General features: G+C 39.4%; 1 protein-coding gene across 1 annotated transcript in view; it reads right to left on the minus strand.

The window, feature by feature from the left end:
* The window catches only part of COL6A1 (collagen type VI alpha 1 chain), a 51128-nt gene that overhangs the window by 21989 nt on the left and 5707 nt on the right, over nucleotides 1–23432 (minus strand). The window contains exons 4-20 of the mRNA XM_063317832.1: nucleotides 22473–22632; nucleotides 21533–21643; nucleotides 21271–21291; nucleotides 20372–20392; nucleotides 20234–20278; nucleotides 17755–17808; nucleotides 15949–15993; nucleotides 15827–15853; nucleotides 14510–14536; nucleotides 14366–14410; nucleotides 13897–13950; nucleotides 13569–13631; nucleotides 10746–10808; nucleotides 9474–9527; nucleotides 9352–9387; nucleotides 8895–8957; nucleotides 3508–3570 (exon numbers count right to left, since the gene is read on the minus strand). Of these exons, the coding sequence (XP_063173902.1) occupies nucleotides 3508–3570; nucleotides 8895–8957; nucleotides 9352–9387; nucleotides 9474–9527; nucleotides 10746–10808; nucleotides 13569–13631; nucleotides 13897–13950; nucleotides 14366–14410; nucleotides 14510–14536; nucleotides 15827–15853; nucleotides 15949–15993; nucleotides 17755–17808; nucleotides 20234–20278; nucleotides 20372–20392; nucleotides 21271–21291; nucleotides 21533–21643; nucleotides 22473–22632 (952 nt within the window). The remainder of the gene's footprint in view (nucleotides 1–3507; nucleotides 3571–8894; nucleotides 8958–9351; nucleotides 9388–9473; nucleotides 9528–10745; nucleotides 10809–13568; nucleotides 13632–13896; nucleotides 13951–14365; nucleotides 14411–14509; nucleotides 14537–15826; nucleotides 15854–15948; nucleotides 15994–17754; nucleotides 17809–20233; nucleotides 20279–20371; nucleotides 20393–21270; nucleotides 21292–21532; nucleotides 21644–22472; nucleotides 22633–23432) is intronic.

Here is a 23432-nt window from a genome sequence, read left to right on the forward strand (position 1 = left end):
ACAAGAATGGCCATCAGATTGGAAAAAATCAACTTATATCCCCATACCAAAAAAGGGAAACACTAAAGAATGTTCAAACTATTGAACAGTGGCACTCATTTCACATGCCAGTAAGGTAATGCTCAAGATCCTGCAAGGTAGACTTCAGCAATTCATGGAGCGAGAATTGCCAGAAGTACAAGCTGTGTTTAGAAAAGGCAGAGGAACTAGGGACCAAAGTGCCAATATCTGCTGGATAATGGAAAAAGCCAGGGAGTTTCAGAAAAACATCTATTTCTGTTTTATTGACTATTCTAAAGCCTTTGACTGTGTGGACCATAACAAATTGTGGCAAGTTCTTAGTGGTATGGGGATACCAAGTCATCTTGTCTGCCTCCTGAAGAATCTGTATAACAACCAAGTAGCAACAGTAAGAACAGACCATGGAATAACAGACTGGTTTAAGATTGGGAAAGGAGTACAGCAGGGCTGTATACTCTCACCCTACCTATTCAACTTGTACACAGAACACATCATGTGACAAGCTGGGCTTGAGGAATCCAAGGCTGGAGTTAAAATCGCTGGAAGAAACATTAACAATCTCAGATATGCAGATGATACCACTTTGATGGCTGAAAGTGAAGAGGAACTGAGGAGCCTTATGATGAAGGTGAAAGAAGAAGCTGGACCATAAGAAAGGCTGAGAGAAGGAAGATCGATGCTTTTGAACTGTGGTGTTGGAGGAAAATTCTGAGAGTGCCTTGGACTGCAAGAAGATCAAACCAGTCCATCCTCCAGGAAATAAAGCCAGACTGCTCACTTGAGGGAATGATATTAAAGGCAAAACTGAAATACTTTGGCCACATAATGAGAAGACAGGACACCCTGGAGAAGATGCTGATGCTGGGGAGAGTGGAAGGCAAAAGGAAGAGGGGCCGACCAAGGGCAAGATGGATAGATGATATTCTAGAGGTGACGGACTCGTCCCTGGGGAAGCTGGGGGTGTTGATGACCGACAGGAAGCTCTGGCGTGGGCTGGTCCATGAAGTCACGAAGAGTTGGAAGCGACTAAATGAATAAACAAATGCAGAGACTACCTCTTTACATTGAACTGAAGCTGCTGGAATGACCAAATCCAGTCCAGAGGTGATTGATTTGGATGGATCTGGGCTTTGGCTCAAGAGTAGGGTTTGAAAGGCATTCCACCCTCCCATTGTCTGGGATACAAAACAGCTGTAACTTTTTTGGATTTTCACTGGAAAAGGATATTATTTGTAGGGAAGCTAAATAATTATTTGTGAATGATGGACACCAAATAAAATCTCTAATTTTGCAAAAATGATTGCAAAATGTTAAGAAATATTTATGGCAAATCTAAGGCCAATAATTTGATACCGTTTCTGCTGAAGATATGGGTGGTCATATGCCCTTTCTTTAATGTGTAGTACAGCTGATAGCTGAGGAATGAAGCAAAAGTGTAATATTAACACAGTGGATTAGGGATTGTCAGTTTGCTAATAGAGGTCACAAAGTATAGCCTATACTGTGCAGTATGAGAGACTTAGCTACGGTGAGGTGAAACGAATGTTAAAACTACGGGTCTTGCTCTCGTCACCCTTCTGAACATGCTGTGATGGAAGTAACCAGTGTGGATTTGCTTGTAAATGTTCACTCCGAAGGCAGATGTGTCAGTGACTAAACCCAATGCTCATCCCTTTTCCTCCTTCCCCACTGTGCTGTTCCTCATAAACAATGAAACTACAAGGAATGCAGAAGCCTGACCTTGCAGTATTTTAGAAATGAACCAGTGAACATTTCAGAACATTTATGACAGCTTCCCCATAGAAAGAATATTGTTAGGATGATTGTGACTTATTCCTTTACTTGAAGCACATTTTCATCCTTGTCATTTAGAACAAACTGCAAAGGCAGCAAACATCAGGGAAACTGTACAATTTAGATTTTAGTTCTGTGCAATTGTACTGAAAATATCCTAGTGTAAAGTACACAGGATTATCAAATAATTTGTGAGGATTTAGCTTTCAGCCGACCTAAGAAAAACTCTGTAAGGTAATGGCCTAAGAACCAAAATAGACAGTCTCAAGAACTTCCTATTCCCACTTGTTATAGCCCTTTCTAATTTGTTTTTCCTAAAATTGGTATCAATTTTTATTATTCTACTGATGACAATTTATTTGATAGCTTGTTTTTCTTTTTATTTCATTCATTTGAATCCTGGGTTTTAAGGTGTGACTCATGCCTTTTGTATCCCAGTTAGAACAAGTAATTGTGGTGTCCTTTTTCCTTCTGTTTTTAAGGAGCCTGTTTCCCTAATGTCTTGAGAAACTCTTGCCCAGTCACTTTGATGCAATATGTTCAGTTTTGTATAGAAAAACCAGAGGGCTCTTATAGCAGGGTGAGCCACTGGCTGCTAGGGAAGTTCCTAAATGGGATTTATGCCAGCTTTTATCCTAGCTGCTGTTTTCAATTTGCTAATTTGGCACAGAACATCTGCATTTCATTTTAACAATACTTGTTGTTGTTACCACTACGAACTGGACAAACAGAACAGAGCAAGAGGCCCCAATTTGGAGCATTATGGGATGGAAATGTCCTGCTTCTGGGGAAGGACACTTTTCCTCTATAGCTGGAATACACAGGGCAACAGAAATGTGTGCAGGGAAAATAAGTGGAAAATGTTAAAGCAAAAGGAACAATAAATAATAGCATCTACTGCAACTTATATGCATGGTCCTATATTAGAAAACATAAGAGGAACTCATTAATCCTGTGGGCTTTCTTACCCAGTGTATATTTCATAGCAGTACCATCTGTTCTTTGTAATGTCTGATACGATGCCAAATCCTCACATTATGAGCAAGAATCAAGTCTTATTTGACTATCTTCACCGCTTATAGGACTGTCTGTCTTACTGCCATGAACACTGGTTACACTGATTGCTCCCCACTGTGGGAAAATTAAACTTTGCTGAAATGCTCTAAATACATCTATATGTTGCATTGCACTAGAGTGAGGGCCTGAAAAGCTATTCCTTGATGCAATCTCCAGTTTCAGTGTAGGATTAGATACCACATAGAGAAGCCTTGAGTAGGAAACATGATACCATGTGTTATGCAGCGATGGGTGTCCCTTGGCCTGCATATGTGATTTGAGATATTTTAAAATAGACATAAGCAGTATACTAGATGTATTAAGCTTCTAATATAATCTTACATTATAGTTCCCAACTTAAAAGAATTAATTGGAAAGAAGAGAGGCTGAGCTTTTGACCCTTGCTTTTTCTTGTGAATCCCCACATTACTACTGCCAAGTCCTTTCCGGTAAATCCCCTGCCCCAGGTTTTTAAAAAGGGAGTCCTCAGCTACAAAAAGGTTAACTACTCTGAAACTCAAGTCAATACAGAGCAAGGGCCTTGTCTGATACTCTCTTCCTTTCCACTCCCTGGTTTACATTATCCCTCTGCCCAATTGAGACATTTGAGATGCAGAACAATTGAAAGCATCTTACTGGTTCTCCTGGTGATCCAAAAGGTCCTTCACGGCCTTGTTCTCCTGCTGGACCTGAGTCACCCTAAAAAAAGAGGAAAATAAATGAGGAAATACTTTAAGTAGAAGAGCATAAGAGAAAATAGAACATCTGCAGAGATGAATCATACGTGTTCTAATACATTGAACTATACCATATTTTCCCTGTGATCAATAGATAAAACAGTATCAAGCAAAAACTATGAAAGGTCCAGATGATCTTAAAAGCTATGGATTATCTACTTAAAAAGGTCATTTTTAAAAAATTCACATCCTGCTCAGAATCTTCAGCAGAGCTATTGGATTTTTGGCGTAAATATATGTAGGATCCATTGTACTATTTTCTCATGAAAGCAAACTATTTCCATGAAAGCTGATTTGCTTGTAAAATAAAGACTACTAAGAAGTAAATGGCTCAAATGGGCTTGAGGGCAAAACAACCATGAGAGTGGCCAGAGGAAGATACTTGTTCATATAAGCCTTCCACGTACACGCTCTTTTGCCTCATGAGCTGATCTGGTGGGATGCAGCATTGATGGCCTGGCAGGAGTGCACAAAGGCTACATGCAAATGAAACTGGCAGCTGGGCTGTGGCACCTCTAGCTTTGTCCCCCATTGGAGGGTTGCGTTCCTGTCATCTGCAGTCAGGGACACTACTCGCTCTCTGAGTCTCCAACTGCATCAGGGGCAAGTGAACATCATTGCCTCAAATAACCAGCAGTGAGCAATTTCTCTCTTGTTTCAGATGTTATAACTGAGCCGCAATTTCTTTCTACAGACTAAAGTATGCTGTGCTCATACAATGGAAGGGCAAGAAGCCAGAATAATGAGATGTGTAACACAGCAGCATACCAAGGGGTACTAATTAAGAGCTCTTGGGAAACAGGGAATTCATGGGAACCTAGACTGTGAGAGCATTAGTGAAGGGCACAGTGGAAACGGGGACAGGAGGAGAGATTGCTGAAAAGCAGAAATGTGACAGTGGTGAAGGCCAGTTTAGTCCAGGGACTTGTGGAGAAAATGTTTTATTCATTTGAGAAATAAATATAGTAGGGCAGGGATATACCACAATTACTTGCATGGCAGCCCTCCTTCCTCCTCTTGCCAAAAGTTTATATAAACAGAATACTTGGTTCATGTGAAGAATTAGAAAATGTCTCTGCCTTATGAATTTGGGATGAGATAGATCAAGAATCCCTTCTCTGCAAACACATGCTGCACTTAGAGCATGGAGACTTGGACTTGAAATGTGCAATGAAGGATCCTAATAAAAACTCTTTCTATGCTATAATAATACAGAATTATATAATAACAACAACAACAACAACAACAACAACAATATAATCATTATTTTATCATCTGAGTCTGAAGCAAATATACTGTGCTTCCCAGAATGACAGTATGTTTGTTTCATTGTACATACAGAATTCATATATTTAATTATTTGTTAGCATGTTCTAGAATATCAGCACAGGCCTGGAAAATCCATATTCAAGTCCCCATTAACCCATAAATATCAACTAACTTTAAGGACAATCATATTTTTTGTTTGACTTAACTTCCAGGATTATTCCCTACATAAAATGGGAAGGAAGTGGTTGAGCATTCCACCTTGGAGAAAAGGGTGGAATATGCTGTAACCAGGTCTAATGAGTAATTGGGACTATATTCCTACACAGGCTGGAAATTATGTTAGACAGAAGCTCTAATCTTTTCTTCTTGTAGCAACATTTACACACAGGGAGATGAACTTGTCAAATTTTGTTTAAAGCAAAACTGTCAAAGTTTATTTGCAACATGAAAAAAAAAACGAGAAAGCATTTAATGAAACACTGTGAAAGGCAGTGGAGCATCGCAAGAATTTATAAGAGGGTAAGGTACCAACACATGGAAGGAATAAGCTTTGGAAACTGGAGGAACAGTGGGGAGGAATCTCAGGGGAGGAAAACTGTGTATGCTAGGAAGCATGTCTTGTTAGGTGCTTGCTCTACAGTGAGAACAGTTGTCTTTGATGACCTTGTGCCTTCAGTGTAATACTTAGAGGTGCCCTGAAGAAGCAGAAAGGCCCAAAGAACAGTGAGGAGGGGAGTTTGAACTATATGCTCCCCCACAAAACGGAGGCCATAAAAAAGAATGCTATGGCAGGTGACATAAGAAGCGCCTAGTTCTATTTTGTCTCTCTACATCCCTCTCTTAAAGATGCAGCTCCAACATCACTGAATCTTTTACAGAGATTGGTCCTATGGACCATTTAGGGGAATCAGGAACAGAAATGACAAACAAGGGGCTCCTCTGTATTTCCCCGTTTGTCTTGGATTCCCCTAACTGTTCCCTTCAGCATGCTTCCTACAAAACAAGAACTTCCTTTTTCTTTCTTCCCACCATGAGGACAGAAAGCTCAGAAATGCAGAATTTCGATCACTGCATGTCACTTCCTCAATAATCCCTACTTGTTCTTTGGAGCCATAAACATCTACCTCTTAGGGCTATCGCATCTGAGCTGCAAAACTCCAGACAACCACTAAATGACAGCAAAGAGATACAGAATCATGGAATGTAATTGTCATGAGTACTGATGGCGAGCAGGAGGGGGCCTCTATCCAGGGGGGAAAACGCATGCGTAGTACTGAGGAATTAAGCAGCCATTCAAAGAGACACAGATCAGACCCGCCTTAACTTTTGGGGTTTATCTGTCTGGGTTTTTCCCATGCTTCTTCAGTTTGTTAGGATTCAGTTTAATGTAGCAGTAATAAACACTAGAGACCTACTCCTCGTCTCAGCGTGATTTCTGACTGTTAGGACAGTAACCTTTTGGAATTAGTTGCACAGAACATCTGTCTACATCTGCTTCCCAAGTACAGTTGCACTTCTGTTTCAGAAAACATCAGATGTAAACAGGAAACTCCAATTTAGATGAAATATATACTTTCCTCCTTAAGTGCTTCTGTAACATAGCACTTTATGGCTTTGGAGCAAAACTGTTTGTAGTTAGAACAGGAAATTCCATCATTCCAGATAGTCTACATATCAAATTTATCAAAAAGAAAGACAATCCTATATTCAAGTCCTCTTAGCAAGGAAGAGCAAATAGTGAAGGGGGGGAAAACCCACATTTTTTGGTGTGCAATGCCCAGCCCATCTACCTTGTCAGTCTAGGGTTGCCAACTACTATAAAATAACATACACAATTTATAAACTTGATCACCCATTTGCATATACCAATCATTGTGTGTCTCACACAGAAACCACTCTTATCCACAGAAACGTATACAAAAACACCCTTCCTTCCTTCCAGCAGAAACAGCAAAATAAATAATACTACCACCACAAGGATGTAGCTGTTTTAAGGGGAAATGGAATATAATAGGTGGGGGGCATAATAAAAAAATGTATTCCCATGGTCCTGCCCTCCTTTCATTGCTTTCATTTATTTTCTAATATTGGCTGATCATGGTGGGCTTCTATGATACTAGTCAGTGGGGTAGCTGTCTAGCTATAGGCTTCTAAGGGGCACCTCTGTTACTCATTGCTCTAGTGAAAGCGGCAATATTCAAACAACTACCCATCTTTTCAAGTGCCCTTTGGGACCGACATGCACACAGAGTGACATTGATCGGAAACACCTCTGCCATCAATGTGGCCTGGCACTGGGCTAGAGTTATATAAATTTTATATTTTTATTAAGTGTTGTTAACTTTTTAAATGTTAATTCTTTCCCCCTTTCTACCTCCTGCACTTCTGACACGAAATGAGACGAGAGTGAAAGCCCAATAGTTCCTATTGGTTCAGGGCCTCGTCAGATCCTGACTGGTCAGAAACAGCAGAGGAATCTTGTATTATGAATCTGTATTTTGTATTGGCTTGGGATCAGAGTGTGTACAGGAGGAGGAGCACAGAGTTTCAAAAGAGGCACTATAATTTTGCTGAAGACATTACTTTGATACTTAAAGGTAAGACATAAAATGTCTATTTTCTGGTTATAGGATGTCTGAGAAATTTCTTCTTTTTGAATTTGGTTATAAATTAATCTGGTCCACAATTTCAAAACATTCCCTTCAGAAGCATACATTTTCTGAATTTTGTGATGCATTTCTCTGCCTAAAACAGCAAAATATGTTTGGAATGCTTACTTTAGGGAAAGTGCTTTTTAGTCTTCTGAGATAAAATAACATATAAATGTTCATGTTACACATGAATAGACAGGTCAATTCATCCCAGCTCCCTGGAGGTACTTATAACACCCATGAGAGGGAAGCTGAAACTACAACACACCATTTTGGTACGATCATCATTCTCATCCTCACTGCAGCACTAACTTTTCTCAATATATCAGAGCATTTTAAAAACCTTCCTTCCTTGTTTCCAAATTGGTTTTGGACAGATGAACTCTTCTAGTTGCCCAGTTTTACTTATGTGCTTTTTGGACAGTTTGGTTTGGGACAGACATAGTGCATTTTTTCCTACTCACTCCCAGCTCATAGGGGGGAACTCAACTTTCTCATTAAAAGAGGCATTATTTTCCTTTCCTGTACAACTATGCTATTCTTAGTTTATATAGTAGCAATACATGAACTCAGTCCATAAACTCTACATTGAGTCATGCATATCCTCCAAGCTTCAGCCACAAGCAGAAAAACAAGTTTTAACAGAAGCAGTTAAGAGTGCAGAATATCTTTTCCCGCATATTTGGACATTATTAGAAATATTCAACCACCCTTAAACTTGACACATTTCCCTAAAAAGATCACCAGGCCTTAGGCAAAAATGGCTTGAGTTTTCACTTAAAAGAGTAATATCTTGCTGCTTCTTCTAAGCTACTTGTAAATATTGCTAATGAAAATTAGTTTGCTTGACTGTAGGTGATAACTACCTTGAAGCAAATGTTTTTGTGTAATGCTAAAACAGAGCTAACGCTTTAAAGGATAAGAATGAAATCAATTGTTATCTTGATGGAAAATTAGTCCGAAATTAAAAAAATGAAATCGACCAAGGCAAATCCCTCTGCTGAAAAGGGGAGGAGGTCAGATGCAAAGACAAATACAGGAAATTTCTAGTTTGGCAGCACTATCTGTGAAAATGATTAGGAATGAGGCTGACCATGTCAATTGTGTGATATAGCTGCAAAGAAGAATATGTGGTTTTCAGGTCCTGAACAGCAATTGTTCCACTTTATGCCATACTAGTCAAACTTCATCACAAGTATTGTGTCCAGTTCTCAACAGGATGGAAACAAATCAAAAAGCGTTCCAAAAGTGTTAAGAAAGCAGATTAAGTGCTAAGAAAAAAAAATGATAAGATTGGGTATATTTGCTGTGAGGAAGAAAAGACTACGTGGCACAAGGTGAAGAATTTTATTGTGAGCTATTTTACCTTTTCTCCTTTTGATCCACGAGTCCCAGGGACACCTCGTAACCCTTCGGATCCAGGGCTACCCTGCATGCAAAAGAACATACCATCGATTATGATCATTTTATACACTGGATTCAACAACAAGCCTGACTCAAGTGTGGCAGAACGCTTTTAAATATATTTTTCTTCATGAAGAAGACAAAGGGGAATTTTGTGTTAAAACCTGTTCTGAGAATCCAGTTGGGAAGGATTCTGAGGGCTTGCTGAGGACTGGAGGAGTTCCTAGACCTTTTCATGGGCTTCACTTTGCTTACACTTAGCTCTTTGCTATGGTTGTATTCCATTCCATGTAAATAAAAGAAGAACAGCTTTGAATCAATCCACTGAATTTCAGCTCAGAGGTGTAATGAAGGCCAGTTTCTTGGTTCCCAATTTTGCTGCCAGCTATAGAAAACATCACTGAAAACAGTAGCCTTACCTTCTGTCCAGGGCGACCATCAGGGCCAGGACTTCCCTACAAGAGAAAGAGAGAGACAGTGGAATGGATTGTCATGTACTTAAACCTGCTTCTTCAGGCCCATAAAATCTTTGAACATGTACCTCATCTCCCCATTCTCCTTTTTCACCTTTGGCTCCCGCATCTCCAGGCAGACCCTAAAAGACATGAAAAAATAACTAATTTTAAAATGTGTTTTTGAGTATTCATACAGCAGCTGTGAATCACATAAGTAATCTAAACTGAAATGGATAGAGATGTCAGAGCAAGATTTCCCTCATTGTTATTATTGCCCTTCAAAATCAAAATCTACTAGCTTGCCTTTCATAGACAAATGACATCTTTATACAAAGATTCTCTGCCAGTTTAAAAGGAATTCTGAATCTCTCTGATCCCATGACATCAACTGCATTGGGGAGCTGAGATGATTCAAGTTTGGCTTGGCTGCAGTACAGCTGAAACTGCAGCAAAACTAACATTTTAATTGGTAATATTATGGAACGTGGTGACTCTTTGCAGCTGGTTGGCAGTCCATGTCCCCATTAGAGGGATCTCTAGTCTCATCCCCAAATGCTGGTTCCTGAGTTTTGGTTGCCCTAACAGGTCCTTGATGGGAAATGATGGCTTAGCAGCTTCAAAGTGTTTTTTTTTAACGCAACTAGACAAACATGAATTAAGGACATGGATTGTTGGGGGTATATGGAATAGCAATTTATTTTACTTATCTATGACATGGGGATAAAGAGCTTTTCCCTTTACTCCAGAACTTCCTGCAGTTTGGTGGGAGCAGTAATGGTTTGATGTTTTTTGCTCCTTGTTCCCAGTGTTTTGAAATTGGGTTATGATCACATGACAATTTGAAACTGTTTCTGATGGTTTGGGAGAAGAAGAAGTGGAAGTGGCCAAAGTGTGAATAATAGGTTTTTCTAAAAAGAAAACTGTGATTATTCCAAACATTACTTCTATGATGAAGGAAACACACCTGTTATTTCAACTTTATAGGGGAGATACAGGTAGTCCTTGCTTAGTGACCACAATTTGGGCTGGAAACTCCATCATTAAGCACCGCAGTTGCTAAGTGAAACATCACATGATTGCAGTGGACTTACAACCTCACTTCTTCTTTGGCCATTAAGCGAGACATCATGTGGCCGTGATTTAACTTCTGCATTCTCCATTAACCTGGTGGTGTATGTTGGGGAGGGGGCAATCCTATTCTGCTTGTGATCCACCTCCGGCTGTCCCTGTCTGAGGCGTGATGAAGGGCAGTGGGGAAAAACAGTGGGTGTAGTCAGCAACTCTCCTCCAGGCAATGAACAGCAGTGATAAAAGGGGAAGGTCAAAACAATGCTACCAACTCACAAAAACAGCCGTACCTTTTCTCCAGAAGACCCAACTTTTCCTTGTGGGCCTGGATTTCCTTTGGGCCCAGGGTCTCCCTTGAAGTAAAGACCAAATATGACAAAACAGGTTTAGGTAGGAAACAAGCAGTCTCCATTCCAACATTCTAATTACATTACATATAAGCTGTATTTTATCATTGCTCCCCTTTCCCTGGTGGAAATGAGAATCACCTGAGGTCAAAATAGAGGAGTCCATGGCTTTAGCATCACTGTGAAAGGCCATGCATGCCAGCCCAAACGTGAAACATAAAAGTAGAATTTATTTATTTAATTTATTTATTATACAAATTTATATGGCCGCCCAACTCACACACGGTGACTCCAGGCGGCTTACAGAATTAAAATCCATAAAAACAAAACATACATCCCATGGCGGCAAAAAACACATTCAGATTAACCACTTGATCAGCTACGAAGCAACCCGGGATCCCTAGGCCCGCTGACAAAACCATGTCTTCAGGACCTTCCAGAAAATCCAGAAAGAATTTCCTATTCTTTCAAATACAGATCATTTTTATATTTTAAAAATCCTCTTATGCTTTTAATTTTTCCATATATAGGACAATCTCTTCAGTGCCATGTCTTTTCCCCACATTTCTGCTATAAAAACAGTGTTGCTAAGAACAACTTTGTGATCTAATATTACTTATTGGGGATGACTTAAGTTGCTGATTTGGCTTCCCCTCCTCTTCAATTATTTCACTTTTACAGAACACTTTCCACACAAAATGAAACCTGGGTTTAAAAGAGCATAATTGTCTTCTTTCCTAATGCATTTATACTAAATTTGAAGACGCATTTTCCTATACGTTGAATTGGCTGTTTTGAACCTTCAGTTTTCTGTTTCTACTTTCCCTGAGGAATTGTCTGCATATCTCACTTTCACTTATGTAAACACATTCTGGAATTCTTTCATATCTTTGACTTTTGCTGGTTAAGCTCCTAGGGGGCACCATAATCTACTGCTTGAGACATGGAGGATTTTAAACAGATTTTCTCTGACTTCCACCAAGAGTTTAAACAGATTTTTTCTGATTCCTAACAAAGCTTTTATGCAAGACATTCAGGACATTATGGAAAATATGAGGTCTAAAATGTGTCATGGGGTTGGGGATGTTGTAGATGAAACTGAGGAATTTAACAGCAGCAGAAATGTCTCTTGTAAAAGTGAGATCGGGGCTTCTGTTGAAATACTGGATGAAGATTGAACAGTCGAGTTGGAGAAATTTAAGGGAGAGACTGAGTTGCAAGCCACAGGTGAACGCCATGGAAAAGAAGGGGTTATTATGTATGGGAGGTCTCCTGAAGAGAAGTTGGAGTTTTCGAGGTGGGCAGTTGGGGTGTTTGGTTTTTTAAAGAAAAAATCTCTTTGCGCATTGTGGGGACATGTAAATACTCTGGTTTATTTTGAAGTGGGATAAGGGTTTAAGAATATTTATCTGGATTGCTTTCAGGGTTTGGCTGATTTCATTTATCTTTAACAATTTGGATTAAGATTATTAAGGTATAATAAAAAATAATAAATGTCTAGTTTTGGGTTTAATGTGATTATTAAAATTGTTGTATTATTAAGTACAATGACAGACAATTTATATGTTTTTTAGTTCGATCTTTATTATAGTAGACAGGAATGTATAGAATAGTAGTAGGAAATAAATAAATAAATGTTATGTTTGGGGAGGAAGTTGATTAGGAGGTTTATATAAACCTTTTTTTTCCTTTTAATATAAGGGGAAGGGGTAACTGCATTTAGTGATTTTTTACAATGTGCCAATGGGATGATTTATGGAAATAATGTGATTTTGGTTTAATATAGAGTAAGGGATTGATTATGGAAATTTTTCTATATCCTTGCTGTTAAAAGTCAGAAGTCACCTCTTTTTGTAACTTTCAAACATTTTTCTTTTGTGTTTACACACTTTTTTAGTTTTTTCTTCGTAGTTTTTTGTTTTTCTGTAGCTTTTATCTTTGCTTAAACTTAATAAAATTCTTGTAAAAAAAAAGATAGTATCATACCTTGTAAATTCATTGTACTTGGTAACAGACAGAATCTGTGAATACCCAGAAGAACTAACATAAATGCAGTCAGAGGGAAAAAAAATCTTTTTAAGGGAAAAGATCAACTGGAGTGTGAATGAAGCACTTAACCCATTGATAGTTCTAAAGCTTGGTTAGTTCTTGTATGTATAGTATGTATGTATGTCAACATACTGACATGCAACCAGTGGGCCAATATTTATATTTAGGTATTTTTCAGTTGACCTATAATATGTATTCATGATATTTTATGTCATTTTAAATCTTTTGTTTTGGGACATCTGTTCTGAAGAAAAACAGATAAACAGTGACATTTACCAAATTACAGTATAAGACTATCCTCCAAAGGGGAAAATGGGAAACTTTAGTGAAACAGACGAAGTATAATTGTTTAAAGTTACCCTCGGACTGTTGTGGTAACTGAAATGTCCCTGTGTTGCTGGTAGTGTCTATGCATCATAAATGGATGCACCATAAATGATTGTAATACAATTACCTTGACTGTTGAAAACAGTTCTGATGTTTGTGCCATGGACAATAAACGGATCATTTTAGGCAACCATTTAGTGAACAAAAACCTATTAAAAACAATGGTTTTAAATGTTGGATCCCCTTTGGCTGCTCCTCTAACCTTGTACTGTAAGAATAATGCAATGCCATATTCAACTAGTATCAAAATTTATCATGGCATTGATACCTAGACATCACAAAAAGTACAGTATCCAAGTCATAACAAGAAAACAATGAATTTTGGCTAACCTTTATCCCGTTGGGTCCATAAGAACCAGAATCCCCTTTTTGTCCAGGAGGTCCTTGTAAGCCCTGATGGAAATCAAGCAGTGATCAGTTTAGGTAACTAATGACAATGTGTTATATATTTTGGTATGTTACAATAATCCCCATCAGAATTGGGCTGAATTTCTCCATACTGTTTTCTGCCTATCTCTACACTATACTTTTTCTTCCATCTTTGAGATTCTGCACTTCGTGACTACCTATATTTACAGATCTGCTTCCATCACTGCACTCTGAGGTTACTTGCCAGCAGCCAGAATGGATAGACATGTAATCTGTTGCATCAACGTACATCAAACCCAGGAGATCCTTTGCATCCTGGTAGCCCATGATATCCTTGTTCACCCTGTGAAGAAAGAAAATTATTCACATGAATTACTATGGATCCTTTGGAATTATTTCCTTTTTCCTTTCTTATTAGAGATAGCAGTTAGAGGAAGAGAATTCTTAAATAAAGCTTCTGCAAGGTTATCTCTATAAGGATAGCAGAAGGAATCGCCTTTAGTATGTAGTGAAGTTTCTCCTCACTTAGTTCCTTCTGAAAAAGTTTTAGCCAATACAGGTTATATGAGACTTAAGTGAATTCTCACTCATTCTATTATATCAGGTTATTCTGAGTCATCAGAGCACTGGAGTATTGCTATGCCTGAATTCACTTTCTTAAACCAGTATTTTAGGTCCAATTGCAACTATTTCAATGCAGCTTTTTTTAAGGCATAAGGAGGGAGACTGTACCCTTTGCATGCAAATATCAACCATACCTTCCTGCCATCAACGCCATCAATGCCACGCTTGCCCTTCTCTCCCTAGAACAGAAAAAAAAAACGCCACATGTATAACAAATATTTCAACTAGCTCTCAAAAAGTTATTGGTGTCCTCCCCCAAACGAAACCTAAAGACATACCTTGCCTCCTTTGGCACCTCTTGAGCCCTGTAGATGAGAGGAGAAGATTTAGAATGATGTACAACTGCTCATTGGGGGTCAAGAGAAAAGGGCCGGGGAAGGGGTATTGATTGTGTTTCTTGTTCTCCTTTTATACCCCACTATGGAATTTAACTTGTTATATGTGATGGTCTAGATAAACTCTGGACGCTGATGCTAGCAAAATACAGTAGCTGCATCAAGCCCTAACACAATATTTATTTATTTATTTATTTAATAAATACACCGCCTATCTCACTATAAAAGTGACTCTATCCTAGGGACAAACTGTATGTCCTTTTTAATTGAAGAGGACCAGGCTTTTCATCTAAAAAAGCATATATGCAATTTTGCAGAATACCCTAAATCTTATCTGAACCATCATTTCCCTATCCTTGCTCTGGCAAAGGGCAAAGAAAATTGGCTGCCTAACTTTCCAGTGGTCAGACTAGGCAGCACTACCCTCCCCATGAGGAGCAAGATAAACGGGCAAAATAGTAGCCAAGGTTTGTTTCTCCGTCCAGCAGTTCTAGTGGGAATCTCAAATCCCAACAATTCCAAGTAGAACCTAATTAATTTAAATCATTTATATCCTTTTCTCCCCCTGGAGAAGAGACAGTTAAGAGGCAATTTTAACATATCTGAGTTTCAAACTGATCATAGGACACATGTATTTTATTTGCTCCAAAGAAACTGGATCTCAGGAAGAAGGAAGGCCTTAACTAAACATCAGGAGAAACTTCCTGAGGTGCTACAGAGCAGGCAGGCTGATGGGAAACTATTGGCGTGTTACAGTAGATTCCACGAAGCGAGTCAGCAGCAGGGAGGGGCTACGTGATTTTGAGATACTTGCAGTTATAGACCAGATTCACATGACATATTAAATCGTAATGCTGTTGATTTGTTTTTGGCTTGATATGTGAGCCCAGTCCCTTGTGATTTATTTAACAAACTGTGGTTTAAAATGATAGGAAATGAGTTAAGATTCTAAGAGTATTCAGACTTTGCAGCTTCAACCACAAGCCAGCTTCTCTTCCCCATCCCCTCTTTCTTTGGTTTACAACATCTATCTAGATCAGTGTTTCTCAACCTTGGCAACTTCAAGATGTGTGGACTTCAACTCCCAGAATTCTAAAAGTTGCCAAGATTGAGAAACACTGATCTAGATCAAGGCCAAAATCTTATGACATTTTAACTGGCCCTAATAATGGCATATCTTGACCATGAATTTTGGAGATTTTCCAATAATTCAACACAGATTCCTTTGCTTTTGCTGCACTGTTAATTGACACAACTCACCTTGTCCCCTCGGCCACCCTTTTCTCCCTAAAAATGAGAAGGAGAAAAAAAGTCAGATGTATTATAAATGAAATTATAAGGAAAAAAATTGATAAATAAATAATAAAGGAACTTCTACTTGCCTTCATTCCCTGGTAGCCAATAGGTCCTGTGTCACCTGGCTTTCCCTGGAGTAAAGAATAACATTCAAAGCAGTAAATCCCACTGCAGTCAGATCAAGTTCTTGCTTGGAAAATTCTCTCAAGATTGTAAGGAAAAGAATATCATCCAGAGTTTTCTGTTTGTCGGGATTTTGACAGTTGTATACAATATGTTTAAAACCTTTAAGTCCTTTGAATTGAAACCCATCCTTGCTTTCCATACACACATATGACGGTATATTTGTGTATATATCTTAACAGATTGATACAGAGTTGGATTCAGACATATTCATATGTAGAAGGGACTCGTGGCTGGATCCAACCTTGTTTCTAATGCAATCTTACATATGTCTATTCAGAAATAAGTTCTTTTGAATTCAGTGGAATTTCACCCTAGCTCAGGGCCTCCAGAATTTCAAACTAAGACTTTCTGCCAGTGAAAATAAACACTTCACTGACAAATGCATTAGTGTTTATTAGTGTGTGTGTGTGTGTGTGTGTGTGTGTGTGTATATATAAAAATAAAAGATGTGATTTCTCCTGACCCAAGTATCCACCTTGAAGACCACAGAGGTGTCCCCCTGAAGACTATAGTTCTATTATATTACAGTTGGGCATTAAATTCAACCAAACACTGGACCTAATATCAAATGTGATGATTTCGGAAGCAAGCATGAGATGCCTAAACAGAAGGAATGGGTGGCTCTTCTGAAAGAGGCTGAATCCCACCCCTCCTGAAACTTCATTGGCAATCTGCAGTTTCAGGAGGGGCAGCGTGCAGATGGTGTGCCTGCAAAACTGATTAACGTATCTCACAGTTCTTCATATATGGAAAATAACAGAGTGTGTAAAGGGCTAGAGAGACTTAGAAAGAAATGAATCAGACATAACCAACTGATCTGATGGGCAAAAACTTTTTGGCAGACAAAAAAGAAAAAGAGCCAAAACTATAAACATATAAAAATAAATTAGCCACTAGCAGAAAAAAAATTAAAAACGTGGCACAGGTTCATGTCACAGTGGCAGCCCCTGTGGCTCTAAACCAGCTCTGCTTATATTCCATCCATCACACAAAATCCCTTGTTTCTAGATGCACAATTTCTTTGCATTAAAATCTGCATCTAATCAAGTCAGTGAGACTCAGATGAATGTTACAATGCACCCTCACTGTGCTTAATTATCATTAATGTGGAAGACTATAATCTGTGGCCATCAGAAACAGAAAAACAAAAATCAAGGATCCTGCATTTTTAGTCTAGTCACTTTATTTCATCACTGCTAAAGCATATAGAGGTAAGATGATTGTAACTGACTGATATACAAAACTAAAAACAGTAACTGGTCTCTTTCTAGGAAATTCAAGGATGCCCTCACAGAACCACCTCTGGCCCACTGGCTGGACAGCTCTCCATCTAGTCCACCAGGGCTCCTCTTCCAGAGCTCGTTCCTTTGTGAGCAGCCCTGAAGCCATGGTTCCCAAGTCTCTGTTCACCCTTGCCTCTCCTGCCAGGAAAGGGAGAAGGGAGACCAGTTTACTGGGGAGATGCTCCTTCAAGGTATCTGTGGGGGTGGCGGGGAGAGAAGGGTCTGCTCCTGCCCACTTTGGGCTGTGATCCCATACACTTCTGGCACAGAAACCCAATGTTCCTTAGGAGGAATGTAGCCCTCTGACTAAAAGAAAAGTACCCCATATTTACTTAGAATATGCATTAAAATAATTCAGTGTTATGTAAGATTTTGCTTCACTTGAGTATCTTCCATCCAAGGTCAAATGTATTTTCTACTTACGGGATCTCCAGCTTCTCCTTTTTCTCCTGGCAAGCCAGGTCTCCCCCTTTCTCCCTGGAACAGTAAGCATTAGATTCTGTTTCCAGTTTTTATTTAATTTTACATTTCAATTAAAGTAAATGCAACTTAGTTTTTGAAAAGAACTGAAGAAAAAGAGTCATGTTATGAATATTTTTGCCATTATCCAAAGGATATTAGTGTTGGGCAAATGCCCAATACTGCAATATATCTAGCATTAGTGAAACCTTTCCACTTAATGTTTCTAAAGTAAGGTAAAGGTAAAGGTTTCCTTTGACATTAAGTCCAGTCGTGTCCGACTCTAGGGGGCAGTGCTCATCTCCGTTTCAAAGCCGAAGAGCCAGCATTTGTCTGTAGACACTTCCGCGGTCATGTGGCCGGCATGACTACACGGAACGCCGTTACCTGCCCGCTGAAGCGGTACCTATTAACCTACTCACATTTGCATGTTTTCGAACTGCTAGGTTGGCAGGAGCTGGGACTAGCAACGGGAGCTCACCCCGTCACGCGGATTCGAACCGCCGACCTTCTGATTGGCAAGCTCAGCAGCTCAGCGGTTTAACCTGAAGCGCCACCGCGTCCCTTACAAAAGTTTCTAAAGTAGCTAACATGAAATAGTTACAAAAGACTAACAAAACTCTACAAAATGAGAAAGTATTTTTTTCCCAAGAAGATGCTCTATACATATGAATTAACAGGTCCAGAAACAAGAAGAAACTAGAAATGGCAACCAAAAAGCCTTTAAGGAAAGGACCCCCTCTGTTCTGTTATGGAAAGGTCTGCATGGCTGTGTCTGTGCTCAAAGAACAGTGGAAGTGAGTACTGTATGGCTGCTGAGGTCTGTGTCAATAGGGGGATGGACAGGAAAAGGCTTGGAATGAAGGACTATTACTGACAGAAGGGCACCCTGTAGAAGGCATCAAGCTAGCCATTCCAGGGAAAGGAGGATCAGCTGGCTTCACTTCTTTTCAGGTTGCAATCTAACCAAACAAGTCAAAGTGCAAGGCCATTTGCTCATAAGGCATCTCTTAAATAAAATTTTGAATGAAAATGTTGGTCTGGCTCAGATCGTAGAGATCTGGCTGAGGGAAGAGACAGGAATTAACCTCTCTTAGCTCTCAACAGTGCCACAGAATAATTTGGAGGGTGGGGAGATAGATTGGTAATAGTATTTAAGAACTTCATGACCACAATTTTGAGTGCATGTAGCTACAGCCAAGTAGGGATGCCACTGTCTAGCTGCCTCTTGTTCTAAGCTAGCTATGGTGCTCTTGAGGCTGGCATTGAAATATCCCAGACTTCTTCTAGTCTTCCAAGTTGACTCCTTGGTTTAATGAAGAGCTGAGGGTGATATAACCATGAGGATGACAACTTAAGGCAAATGGAAAAGAAAGTCTTGAGGTGACTCAGAAAGCATATTTGAAGCAATATTCCATGAGACCAGAGGTAACAAAAATGCCTTTGTTGTCATCCTCCACCTCCATTGCATCCACACATAATAGGTCAGGATTATTTTTCCACAGTGCTCCATCAGGATGCTGAACAGAAGGAGCTGAAGTCAGTAGTTCACTGACCAATTTATAATGTATTTTATTCATAAAATCATTCAGACCTGCCTTGACTTAACTCCAATATGGGGCAGAATATCTTACAGGGCTTTTGTAATGGGGAAAACTTAAGAGAATGCTCCAATTTAGCACCTCTTAGGCTCCTGAAGGTGGGCAAAGTAATGAATAAATACTGTGATCCATCCATGACAGAGGAATTGCACTGTATTTATCCCAACTATATATCAAACATCTTACAAAGTGGGCGGACAGAGCACCAATTTAAGCCTATATCCAGATATATTTGAAACAATCCCATTGCAGCAATGGGGTCATAGAACTCTGAGCTGCAGCATCTGCAAAACCTTCGCCTTTCTGTAGAAATATTCCAGGACAATCAAACTGGGAGAGTGGAACATCCTCGCTCTCACTGAATCAGGAAAACTGTTAGGTGGCAGAGCAGGGCCCAGCTACAGAATCCTGCATGGCTGAGATGGTGTCCAGATAAACCATACTACCCCCTTCTCCCCAAATCTAGCAACTGAACTGAGGACCCCAATGGGCACAGCTGGGACAGTTTAACTGTACACCAGCCAGGTTATATCAGGCTGGCTCATACATTCAAAATTAAATCCTGAATGGCAACAATTATCAGCTGTCTTAACCTGGGTTTCACCATCAGCAATAAAAAGAATCAAAGGGCTGCTGACATGAAACCATGGTAGGACGGCTGGGAACAGCTGGCAAATGTCTGATCTTCTTGCTCCTATAAATCACTGCCCTCCATTGTCTGAATACTTCCCAGGTGACAGTAATTCCTGCCAGATACTTGGCAGTCAATCTAAATGTAGCCTTAGAAAATTGATAATACAATACAATTTAGTCAATCTAAATGTAGCCTTACAAATACAAACCTCATCTCCTGGGTCCCCAATTAGTCCTGGGGGTCCTCGAGGAGGCTAAGAAATAACAACAAAAATTGGGATTAGAACAGAAGAGTGCAAAAGGCAAGGTTTCATATACCGCTGGGCAGTCAGGATAACAACACTCACCTGGCATTCGTAGGAACAGCACTGTTGGCAGAAAAAAGGACACCATTAAAAGTTAAGCAAGAGATACCACAGTTCACACTTTTACAGAATGAGTATGTTCATAAAAGCAATTCATGCCTTCATTTGTAACAAGCTAGAATAATTGGGAAGTGATTTCCCACACAATGCTTGGTCAGTTTTAGTGGGGACTGAGGCTGTGCCACGTGACGTAAGGCAATTGGTTGAAGTTTCTAGATTAATTTGCTGTCCATTGAATAGGCCATTAAGAAACCCCCCACAAAGTTATGTTGCTTAGATATGCCTAAAAATGTGATAAATTAAAAACAAACTCAGTTATAAGAATAATGTCATTGTGTGGACTTATTTTAGTGAACAAACACAGAAAATGGCATGATAACCGCACCAAAATGTCTGTCTTGCTACTTGCTCCAGTCTTTTCCCTTCAGAAATTGTCTGACATATTGAATCTCAATTCACAGGTCTCCAGCATGCTAAGGAAAGAGGGAAAGGTAGCCCCAAGAAGCCCAACTATGTTCCCATTGCTCTCTGCTTTAGGATGAAAACATTTGATCACCTGTGACAACCACTTAAAAAGGAGAATGCATCAGATTGGGCCAAGCCCCAAGCTGAATCGGACACTTTAGAGCAGGAGGCAAATGAGAGGATCACCCACTCAGCCCCTAGGCCTCAGCTCCAGGATGCCCCCTTTTGAGTTACTGGGTACAAGTCCTCATGCTGCAGCCTCCATTTTGGGGCCAGCCTACTGCTGCAGAAGGTTGAAGCTGGATCAGAGTGACCCAGCAGCAAAAGGAATGTTTTTCAGTGGAACACTATACAAGCCCTATTCACAAAGATAGAAATGATTCCTGAATGAGCAAAAAGGCACTGAAAAAACTTACCACATGTTCCACATTATTTTTCTGAAAGAAAGAATAAGGAAGCAAATGAGCAGAAATAATCAAGATAACCTATCCAATGTATGATATATTTATCCAACAGGAAAATGTCTCTAAATTTAAAATTATTGCCACAGAAAAACAAAATTAGGCAGAAGAAAACTTATCTACTTGAGTCTCCAGTACTGTATTCTTAGCAAATTATTTAGGGAAAAGACTTGTCTTCCTTTCAAGCAGATCTAGTAAATAGAAAAGAAAGACTCACAATCATTTCAATGATGGTGTCAATTGTTCTAGGAATATCCCTTTGTGGTTCAGTTGCTGTGAAATTGCGACGATATTCATGGTCTGTAGCAATCACATTTAATCTGGATTCCTAGGATGAAATAAACACAAATCACAACTTTGTTTTCACTCCAATGTTAGCTTTTTGTGAATTCAGCAGTGAGCTTCATCTAATTGCTGCACTAACTGTTGTTACTGCAATCTTCACATGAAGATCCAAATACAATCCTGCTCATCCATGTTGATGTGGTTACCTATGTAACGTGCCAGGAAACAGACTGACCTCCTCCTGCAGGAGAAGAGGGGAACTTTGGCAGCTGCCTTTAGTCCCTAACATATGTGCACTCACTGTAACACCTGCAAAGATTTCTTCACATACATATATAGGCCTTTACATGTTTTCTGCAATTTTCTGTATTACTGCTCCTCTCTGCCAAATGAAGTACACATGTCAGTTGACATGCAAAGATTTTATCAATGATTGACCCACAACTATCAACTATTTTCTTGTGAAGATTTGCTAGACACTGAAATATCTGAGCAGCCATTTAATAGGAATTGTCAATGATTCTTTTTAAAGATTACACAAGGCTGTATTCATTTTAGCACGTGTATTATATCTAACCTGGCATAATTAGGCATATGGCTTATTGCACCTTTAAAATCAGACAATTTGTATTTATCTTTTTTCACCCAGCATAAATTAGAACCAACATATTTTTAGGAAATGCTGTACAGAGAAGGCACCATCTCTGATTATTACATTCAAGGTTTAGTGCAAAGGGTACCACCTCTGTTGCTGGTCACAGAATATGCAAAATCATAGGATCAAGCACATCCCCTAAGAAAGATCTGTCCCTGGATCCTCAATTTATTGCCAGCAATTGCTCTAATATCATCCATGTGTGCACATTTCATACCAGATGGTCTGGAGATACAGCAACAGAGAACACTTTGATCCCCTGATGTTTTGCTTCATTGGCAGCATCTTCCAGTCCCCCACAGGGCTCTTTGTAACCTTCTAAAGGATGTCCATCCGTCACCACAATAAGGTACTTATTTTCTCTATGATGAGATCCTCTGAAAAAAAATTAAAACCAGCTAATGAAGAACAAACCATATTATATAAGTGTACAGCTTCATCACATCACAATCCTACATGGTTGCCCTGGAGTATTTGTCTGTTGTGCTGTTGTAATATGCCACCTTTGAGTTGATCAATCAATCAATCAATGGGATTAAAACTGAATAATAATATTAATAATAAACCATGATAATATCTGATGATACATCAGCAGAGCCTTAAGAATAGGCTAAAAGGGCTTCTATGTGGTAGATCAGAAAACTAGTCAGGGTACCAGTGGAGACAAGGAAGAGCTAGTTTGGAAAGCATAGGGTCAATTCATGTATTAGAGTGGATCCCTAATGTGCTGTAACTTACTTGTCCCAGAGAATGCAACCTTAAGAAGTCATGTGATGCCCAGTACAGAGGTTGAAGTCTCAAAGTGAAACATTTTTAAGTAGCTTTGAAAAAGATATAGTAGACTTCACATTTAAAAATCTACCTGAATGCCCTCTTAATTTGATTTTGCAGCATGAGGAAAGGCTGATATCTAGGTATTCCAGTTTATTTTTTAATCAATTTAATTGTGTCCAATTCTCAGAGACTGCCTGAACCAGTCCCTGCAGTTTTCTTGGCAAGGTTTTTCAGAAGTGGTTTGCCATTGCCTTCTTCTTCCTAGGGCTGAGAGAGCGTGACTGGCCCAAGATCAGCCAGCTGGCTTTGTGCCTAAGGTGGGACTAGAACTCTCAGTCTCCTGGTTTCCAGCCCATCGCCTAAACCACTACACCAAACAGGCTCTTGGGTATTCCAGTACTCA

The sequence above is a fragment of the Candoia aspera genome, chromosome 1 (assembly GCF_035149785.1).
Source record: "Candoia aspera isolate rCanAsp1 chromosome 1, rCanAsp1.hap2, whole genome shotgun sequence".
Taxonomy (NCBI): domain Eukaryota; kingdom Metazoa; phylum Chordata; class Lepidosauria; order Squamata; family Boidae; genus Candoia; species Candoia aspera.